Consider the following 10,067-nt stretch of genomic DNA (forward strand, 5'->3'; position numbering starts at 1 on the left):
TAAAGTAGGCTACGCAAGTATTTTAAAAGCGACCATAATGAATCATTTCGTTTATTGCAGGCTTGCAGCCTAAAAATGAATCGCACAATCATGCTGTTGCGAATCCACTGACCCTCTCTAAGTGACCGCGTGTCGAACCTCACCTTTGACTCTGACCTCTAACCCAGCAAAGAAGTAGGATGCGTTTCATTTAGGCTGTATAAGTAACCATGATGTCTCCATGAGGGGGTCGAAAAGAGACGCATGTGAGATTGCATGTGCAGAACACAATATTAGCGTTTTAATTAGCTTTAATCGTGGTTGAAACATTTAGTCGTGTCGGCTATTTATAATGTCAATGAGTTAATAGGCCTAAAAATGGTCAGAAATAGCAAGCTATTTTTAAATAAAAAGCGTGTATAACACATTTATGATTTTAGCCTGCATCATTTTTTTTATTCTAAGGTTTTATCGAACAGCTTATCTCGAACGTTAAATGCTTATTTTAATAACTACATGCAAAAAGTCATAAATAAACAATAGCCTAATTACATCTTTCCCTTTTGTCTTCATCTTTTTTTCTTCGTTTTAATGACTTTATTTTGCACGTGAATGCAAAGCAGCATCTAAACAGTCTATCAAATCAATACATTGCATAGGCTAAAAGTGGTAAATAAAACAAACAAAAAGCACGTTAATAAAAATCATACCCCGAAAAGCACTGAAAAAAGCTCATACTCATTCCAAAACGCGTTAGGCTATTTTACTTAATACAGAAAATAAGCGGTTGGTGCTGCTGTTTCTGAGGATTAGCCACTGCCTATAATATAAAGTCATAAATAAAGTCATAAAAATGTACCCAAGGATCCAGTGGACCCTGTTATATTTACAGTGTCCGTGTAAAAGCCAGCTCTTCTTGAACTAGAAGCGCCACAGCGATTATCAGAGCGATTAAACCACACCCCCTAATTAAATATCCAACCAGTCTCCGCCCACTCTGCTGTTAGACCGTTATATTAGTTCATTCGATTTCTGCTAACATTTGATTGCTCATTAAACATATATTTTTGACTATACGCACATATCCTGAGGAACATTACCAACACATATGAGCCGTTACAAAATGACTTATACATAAGAGTGTCTTTTCTGATCTCGCGAGAACTCAACTCGACCTCTATCCGCTGTTACTACAGTGGTTATTGACAGTGTGCTGCTGCTGCAGTCATGCTCAAAGCAATAAACAAGACACATCTCAGGCAGGTGGTAAGACAAATCCGTCGAAACGATGCATTAACCACTGCGCACTTTCTTTTAAAGTTGTCACTCGTTCTCTCTACCCGTTCTAGACAGAAATATACTTGAATGAATAGCTTAGCATGCTGGCTAACTCGCTCATTCAGGTCGGCAGATGTTGTGCGATATGTTACTAAACTGCTGTTCCTTTCCACAGCATCTTGCTTTATTGTGTTGTTTTTGAAATGTGATCATTAAAGCGCAATGTCAAATGTTTGGTTCCTATTTTTAATGGTTATATAGTATGCTAGCTAGGCGTCTAAACGTTAAGAATCATATTCTCATAGCTTTTTATAGTTCTGAACAGAAATACTGACCTTTTGAACAATATTTCAATATTGAGTGAACATGGCATATTGTTCATAACGCTTTTAGGCACTGGTATATGATTAGTTAATAAACAGAGCTGGTTAACAACTATCTGTCAGGGTTATGCAATATGTAAACAGTGCATTATGAAACCTCTTCACTGTCCTTAAGTAACTGTTTGACCTGCAATGCATTTAAAATGTGACCTACATTGTCAGACCCCAAAGTAGTATCAGCTCTCTGTTATGTGTCTGATTTCTGATGACCTCTGTGGGCTACAGAACAAGGTCTGGCTGCACTGCATTAAATAGTCTCCCTTATATCAGTTATTTGGGTGAAAGTCTGCCGGATATTTATATCTTACTGTATCAGATTCGGTAGTTAACCAAACCTGTGTTTTCTTTCCAGACTGGTCTGCTTCAGAGGTTTCAGAGTACTCTGGTAGTTGCCGAGCACAATAATGAGACGCTGACCCCCATCACCCTGAACGCCATCACTGCTGCTACGAAACTCGGCAGCGATGTGTCCTGTTTGGTTGCTGGAACAAACTGTGCAAAGGTATTATCTGTGCATGCACATTGAAGTTTAAAAGAGTGATTTCAAGGGTATGATTATGGGTTTCTGGACAGGTTGCGGAGCAGTTGTCCAAAGTTCAAGGGGTGAAGAAAGTTCTGGTAGCCCAGCATGAAGCCTACAAAGGTTTATTGCCAGGTAAACCCAACTTAATTTGGTTTTGTTTATAAATGTGGAAAGTATTTGATTGTTGCACTGTTCTTTATGGAAGATTTGTAGAAGTAACTTTGCATAAAGCGTCTGACAGGTGAGGGAAGGAGGTATTGAGTGATTTAAATGAAACGCTTTCTTTCACAGAGGAGCTGACGCCTCTCATCTTGGCAACCCAGAAACAGTTCAGCTTCACACACGTCTGTGCGGGAGCGTCTGCTTTCGGAAAGGTAAACCCAAGGCTGAAAGGGTGACGTGTTGTTGTCCAGAAAAGATTTTACATTTCTTTTATCGTATGTTATTTGAAAAGAAGTCTTCTATTGTATTTTAGTTTTTGCTTGTTTTTTTTGTTTTGTTATCCTGGGACACATCCGGTGTCTTTTGCACACCGTGGTGAAAACAGCAATGTGGTCACTTTTTTATTTGATTGACAAACTTTTATCAGATTGAACAAACTCGATTATTCTTTTTGGCTTTATTTTCCTTTTAATTTAATGTCCAACATTTATCAAGTGTTATGACTTATATTTAGATTTTTGTATGACAAACTTTTATCACTTTTAACAAAATTGACATTTTTGCCTTGATGTTTTTTTTATATGATGACAAGCTTTTATCAGATTGAGCATAATTAATCCCTTTTTTTTCTTTGATAAATTTGACAAGCTTTTGTTTTTATTAAGAACTTTTGTACAGTTGTAAAAATGTCACTTTTTTTTTGCTGCCAAGTTGGATGTGGCTCCCATTTCAGATATCATTGAGATCAAATCTCCAGACACCTTTGTGAGGACCATTTACGCCGGTAAACATGCACAAGTAGCACTTCTCAATGAAACGCTTGCTTTAAACCTGTTTGCTTTCAAATAACCTTCCTAATTCGTTCCATATCCTTCTCGTTGTTCAGTGCACAGGTTGTGATTTAGGAGTCTGGCCATTGTGCACAGAGACACGTGATAACTCACGCTGACTTGAAACAAATCGTATATTTTCATTTTTAAATCTAAGGGAGACCCTGGAGCCTTTTTGTCCCACTTTGCATGCATTATTTTTCTGTTCATCGTTTCTCATCCATAAAATCTACTGCCATAAATACTTCCTAATTACTCCATCCACTTTATCTTTGGCAAGCACAAAGCACTTGTGTAAAAAAAAAAAATTATTTACGAGATTTTTTTTTAATTTAAATGTTATTTTAAATCCGATATAGACGTTTTTCATGCGAAACATCAAATGAAAAGTGGTGGTTTGCCACTTGTGGTGATCATTTATGTCCAAGGTTTTCAACCGGGGGATCCACGAAAGGTTCTGTGCATATGATTTATAATACAGTTTCTTAAATTATCTTAAAAGTATTTGAATGGACATTTTATGATGATATGTTTTTCATTGTGCAGTGTAGTAATGTGCATTAATGACCTTAATACAAGCTATTATAAAGTGAGAATCTAAGCTCCTTTTAACAAAAAATAATCAAGCTTTTTTTATATCGAGTCCACCAGTAAATATTAAAAGTTAATCTTAAATATCTTGTTTTATTTTTTAAATTTTTTCGTTCACAGGAAATGCCCTCAGCACAGTCAGGTGCAATGAAAGCGTCAAGGTGTTCACCGTTAGAGGCACTTCCTTTGAACCTGCGGCCGTGGATGGAGGCGGCGCATCTTCAGAGGAAGGTACCGAGTCGTTTCGTTCGATAAAGTTAAACACTGCTGTTTGTTCATGTTTTGCTTTAAGGTCACGCTGACTTTGATACCACACACAAAGGTTTATAGTATTTAGTCTTGTATATAATCTTCCACTCCGCTGCGAGGTTTTGATGGGCTAGTTTGTTTAAACGTTGGCTTTAAAGGGATCGTAAAGAGCATTTCGGAACAACTCGGCCTGTTTATTTGGACGTCTCCTCACGAGATGTTGTTGCTTTTGCAGTCTCTCCGTCTGCCCCTGTTGGAGTCTCTGAGTGGCTGGAACAAACTCTAACCAAGAGTGACCGTCCAGAACTCACCAGTGCTAAAGTCGTGGTGTCTGGAGGTAAGAACCTCGCACTAGAACCACAATCATCCATTGGATATTACAGGAAAGTGTCCGAATATTAACTAATGCATGTTATAGAATGCATAGTTAACTCCCAAATGCTGAAGAAAAGTACAGTGTTTCAGCTACATTGAAATACATGCTATAATAACATAACTGTTCACCTACCTATTTCACTTCACTACACCATTTTTCAAGCAGAAGAGTCACTAATATCTACTTTTTAGTAAGGTACCTCCATATTTTACTGGCCTGAGCTGCTTTTAATGTTACTATACAATGATTTTATTCAGAAATAACTGAACATAAATATAGGAGCCTGAGAAAAATGCTAATTTTAAAACTTCAGATGGCATTTGGAGCCTTTTGCATCTGAACTCTCTCTCTCTCTCTCTCTCTATATATATATATTGCACGATTAATTTCGACACCCCTATTACTACTACATTCACTGTTATAATAATTGTTATTATGATGTAAGAATTGCTTATTGTATATTGTTTTATTACTGTCTTTTTGACTACCTTTTTAGCTTTTGAGGCTGGTGTGACTAAATAAATAAAATAATTTAAAATATAGATATCATGTAGTTTGACATTTCTATGTACTTTACTGTATTTTAATATTTTATTATAAACAGAACTTTATTGATTTATAAAAGTAATGAAGCACAAACTCTCATATTTTATTGCTTAATCAAAGAAAAATAACATCAATAAATTACAATAAACTGAAACCGCTTTCCACAGGGACTACATCATCTTTGTGTTTACGTTCATTGTTTGTTTGAGCCGTAGGTCATGATGTTGGGTATTCCCTAGAAACTTCCAGCCTTTTTTTTTTTTTTTTGCTCAGAAAATCGATAGTAAACCGAGCCGTTATTGATCCGACTGGAGTCATAACCTTGTCAGTAATTTCATATTTTATGGCCATCTGCCGTCTTTCTGTCATAACAGGGAGGGGCTTGAAGAGCGGGGAGAACTTCAAACTGCTCTACGACCTTGCTGACAAACTGAACGCAGCCGGTACGCTGTTTGTTTTGTTGACGCTTTTAGTGTTAGTTTTTAATCGAGCTATATGAATTTAAAATGAAACCACCAAAATGTTCTTGTAGTCGGTGCCTCCAGAGCCGCAGTTGATGCTGGTTATGTTCCCAACGACATGCAGGTTGGACAGACTGGAAAGATTGTGGCTCCTGTAAGTACTGCCATCAAAAAATTAATTTTAAGCACCAGGCTTGTTGCAGTTCATTTTAAGTGCTGCTAATTGAAACATGGCACACCATATTGTTGCCAGGGGCGTCATATTCATGGAGCAGTGCATTAAGCTGAGAGCCACTGATGCACCACTCCCTCGGGACAAGGGTGGAGGCGAGGGGGAGCTCCCTGCCAGATCCCCCAAGTGCTCCTCTTTTGAGTAATTGCGAGGATGTTGTGGTCTGTACTCCAGGACGGGAGGTCAGCAGAGTGCTTCCGTGCCAACGCCGAGATCGTGCCCGGTTTATCTCAGATTTACAGCTTTATACGCCCTTTGTTATTGTATCAATAGCAACCTGTGATGTTGCTAAATTGTCGCTTGTTGAGGGTTTTCAGTCACATTTCTGTCTAATATGCAAGCAGGAGTCTAGCTCATGATTTAATTTTAAGCACCAGGCTTGTTGCAGTTCATTTTAAGTGCTGCTAATTGAAACATGGCACACCATATTGTTGCCAGGGGCGTCGGCCAATCAGGCTTCTGCATAACATGATTCTGAAAGCATATTAAATGAGCTTCCTGTCACAAGTAATTCATAATTGGCTACTTTTGCACGTGAAGAGAGAATAATATGTTTTAATTGGTTTGTTAGCTAAATGAGAGAAATAATTTGATTTGCTTTACGGTTTATCTGTTATTAATGTTAAATTTAAAGGGGTCATATATAGATAGATCAAATAATATTACTCGATTTTAATGGGAAAAACATGATCTACTACTGCCAGTAGTTTTCACACGCAGAGTACTGAATAGGCAGTGAAATGCAAATATGGGTTTTCATAAATGTGACATTATTTCAAAAGAGCAATAGATTGCTGATTTGTATGATATTTCCCTTTTAAAATCATTTAAATTCTTTTTTGATTACTACACAGGAGCTGTACATTGCGGTTGGCATCTCTGGAGCGATCCAACATCTAGCTGGAATGAAGGATAGCAAGGTACAGTTAGTAATACATGTCAAAATACACACCCACACACTAGTACACTAAGAAGATATAATTTTTTGTGATAATATCTGCAATCAGAGGAAACCCCACCCATGACCAGAGGTGTTTCCAGAATATGCCAAGTTAACTCACTCTTAAGTGTGACGCTGTATTGGAATAGAGTGTTTTAAAAGCGATCTGGAGGAGCCTTTTACGCGCATCCATAATTCATCTGCATTTTCCATTCCACATCTCTGGAATAGAGTTTCTGGTAGCACTGCTTTATCTGTCAGAGCCCATCACAACCATCTTCCTCCATATGTTGCATATAGGAGCATCATCCTCATGTTGATGAGATGTTTACAAGAATAATGTGTTAGCATTTTTTGTTACTACTGCACTTGATCTGGGAATTGACTTTAGGGAATTATGGAGACTGTAGTCCATCAGCGCTCGACTCATAGAGGCTTTCTATTCAGTACAGCCCACCATGCTAAATAATTTATTTAATTGTTTTACAGACCATCGTGGCCATCAACAAGGACCCAGAAGCCCCCATTTTTCAGGTGGCTGACTATGGCCTAGTGGCAGATCTGTTTAAGGTAAGATTCCTAGTGGTAGCTGTGACCTAGCAATTAGTGAGTTGTGGTGCTCATGTAGGAAATGCAGGTTTGAATTGAATCCAACTTAAGATGGATAAAGAATAATGTGTTAGCATTTTTTGTTACTATTGCACTTGATCTGGGAATTGACTTTAGGGAATTATGGAGACTGTAGTCCATCAGTGCTCGACTCATAGAGGCTTTCTATTCAGTACAGCCCACCATGCTAAATAATTTATTTAATTGTTTTACAGACCATCGTGGCCATCAACAAGGACCCAGAAGCCCCCATTTTTCAGGTGGCTGACTATGGCCTAGTGGCAGATCTGTTTAAGGTAAGATTCCTAGTGGTAGCTGTGACCTAGCAATTAGTGAGTTGTGGTGCTCATGTAGGAAATGCAGGTTTGAATTGAATCCAACTTAAGATGGATAAAAACATTTTTATTTATATATATATAATGTATGTGTATTTATATATATATATATATATATATATATATATATATATATATATATATATATACACTGGTGGCCAAAATTATTAGAACACTAGTATTTTCACCAGCTAAAAAATAAATTAATGGCAAAATGAATGTTTGGAAATGTAAACTGATATTTCCTATTGACACACTACAGCAAAAGGTAGAAATAACTGACTTAAAACCATTTTTTTAGCTGGTGAAAATCCTAGTGTTCTAATAATTTTGTTGTAGAATTATTATTGATCAGCCTATAATCATTTAGAATGAGAGTTTATATAATTTTATTATAATTGTTTTTTTTATATATATATTTCTTATTGCAACATCTGATGTTTTAGAATTACATTTTTTATGCAAATTTTTTTTGTGACCCTGGAGCACAAAAGCAGTCTTAAGTCGCTGGGGTATATTTGTAGCAATAGCCAAAAATACATTGCATGGGTCAAAATGATCAATTTTTCTTTTATGCCAAAAATCATTAGGATATTAAGTAAAGATCATGTTCCATAAAGATATTTTGTCAATTTCCTACTGTAAATATATAAAAACTTAATTTTTGATTAGTAATATGCATTGCTAAGAACTTCATTTGGACAACGTTAAAAGCGATTTTCTCAATATTTAGATTTTTTTTTATATATATCATATTCCAGATTTTCAAATAGTTGCATCTCAGCCAAATATTGCCCTATCCTAACAAACCATACATCAATGGAAAGCTTATTTATTCAGATGTATAAATCTCAATTTTAAAAAATGTACACTTAAGACTGGTTTTGTGGTCCAGGGTCACATTTTATTAAATATTTTGTTATCTTGTAATATAATTCATATTTAGGCATTGTTATAAATAGAATTAATATACCTAGTTTTTTTTTGTTTTGATTAGCCTATAATCATTTAGAATAATAGTTTATATAGTTTTATTATAATGATTGTGTTCTATTATTTGTTATTGTAACATCTGATGTTTTAAAATTCTGTTAAGTTACATGAAATGTCTTGTTAACAGCCTATGTAATATTTAGTTTAAGAATTTATTTAAATGAATTGATTAAATGCAAGTATTTAACATAAAAGGATTACTTATATATATATATATAATTAGAAAAATCTCCTCATGAATACAAAAACTCCATGAAAATCAACTCCAAAGAGAAAATACTAACCTTTATTTATTTTTAAATTTTTTAAAAATGTTAAAACAAATGTTTAATTTTTTTATTATTATTTTTTGGACACTGATGTGACACCATCCATACCTGAACTTCTTATTATATCAAAAGTGTCAAAAAATAAAAATGGGCCCAATTCCTCAGGACAGGGATGAGAAGCCTTTTGCCATTTGAAGCTCCAATTAAGGCTAAAGTAAACGTAACAAGAAAGATACAATCTTCTTCCTCTAGAACACAGATCTCATTTGCACAAAAGATCCTCGTCAGGTCATCAGAGACATTTTAATCCAGTGCCTCAGACAATCAGCAGTACCGTTCAAGTTTATTATTAATAGCGTTGTAAATGTCAAATGACCCGGTATTAATTTCTTCAGCCAAACCCCATCTACAACCAAAACCAGAGCGACTCAAAAAAGCTGTCCCATATTTCCCTTTTAAATTTTGCAGGGAGCATTATTCCACCTAATGGAGAGTGTGCAACTTCTGAATTATTGAGTTGCTGAATTAATCAGTGGCGACTCGTGGCTCCAACCAGAAGCCTTATACACAACTTCTCCTTCTTTCGGAGCAGAAAAGTAATTGATAGTCGGCACAAGTGTGCGGGTGTAGTTTTTCACCTTTATTTTCTGTCTCCTCTCACCAGAGCTTTACACGCCCGGCTGCGCGCCATAGTTCAAGGTGGCACATGCGCTCACAGTGCCAGAGGGCTGCCACACACAGACCACGTCCATCCGTTGTTGCTGTTTACCTTGTGTAACGCTAGCATCGTTTATTTGCCCTGTCGGGTCATCTTTTATTCAGGCGGTGCGTGCTAGACACAGGTGTGCAGGTAAACTGTGTAAAAGTGATTGCTGACGATGGGCAGTGCTGGCGAGCAGGGGTGGCTCAGATCAGCTTACACATGATCACTCCTCAGATAACTGATTAAAATGTATGGGCTTTCTCCTCCTTCCTTAGATTGAAAAGTGAGCCGGGGACATTTTGGGGTGATGATATAGTTTTTCAGGGCGCTCTGGAATACGGGAGCACCTCGGTTCTGGATGAGAAACTCGACGTATAGGAAAAGTTCAGGATGTTCTCAAATGACAACCATTGTGCCTAGGGTGCTTAAACAGTGGAGAACAGTTTGACAGATATAAATGGGTTCTGCTTTAAGGGACCCTGTTTACACTTGGTTTTGGTCAATCGGATCACAAGTAGATGAGGGAGACACACATTCCTGTTTACACCTGGTGTTTGTCCACTTTTGACCACTTCTGTCCTGATTTCTTTGAAGGGAGGGTCTATGGG

General features: G+C 36.8%; 1 protein-coding gene across 1 annotated transcript; it reads left to right on the plus strand.

The window, feature by feature from the left end:
* Positions 1-1,127: 1,127 nt before the first annotated feature.
* LOC107589358 (electron transfer flavoprotein subunit alpha, mitochondrial-like) lies at positions 1,128-7,164 on the plus strand. Its single transcript, XM_016277773.1, has 11 exons — positions 1,128-1,245; positions 1,993-2,142; positions 2,214-2,295; positions 2,455-2,550; positions 3,026-3,109; positions 3,867-3,977; positions 4,231-4,332; positions 5,292-5,360; positions 5,450-5,532; positions 6,465-6,530; positions 7,040-7,164. Exons 1-11 carry the CDS (start codon positions 1,207-1,209, stop codon positions 7,148-7,150), a joined length of 993 nt encoding a protein of 330 aa, XP_016133259.1. The 5' UTR covers positions 1,128-1,206; the 3' UTR covers positions 7,151-7,164.
* Positions 7,165-10,067: the final 2,903 nt, after the last annotated feature.

Source organism: Sinocyclocheilus grahami, unplaced genomic scaffold, assembly GCF_001515645.1.
Source record: "Sinocyclocheilus grahami isolate Dianchi unplaced genomic scaffold, SAMN03320097.WGS_v1.1 scaffold115.1, whole genome shotgun sequence".
NCBI lineage: Eukaryota > Metazoa > Chordata > Actinopteri > Cypriniformes > Cyprinidae > Sinocyclocheilus > Sinocyclocheilus grahami.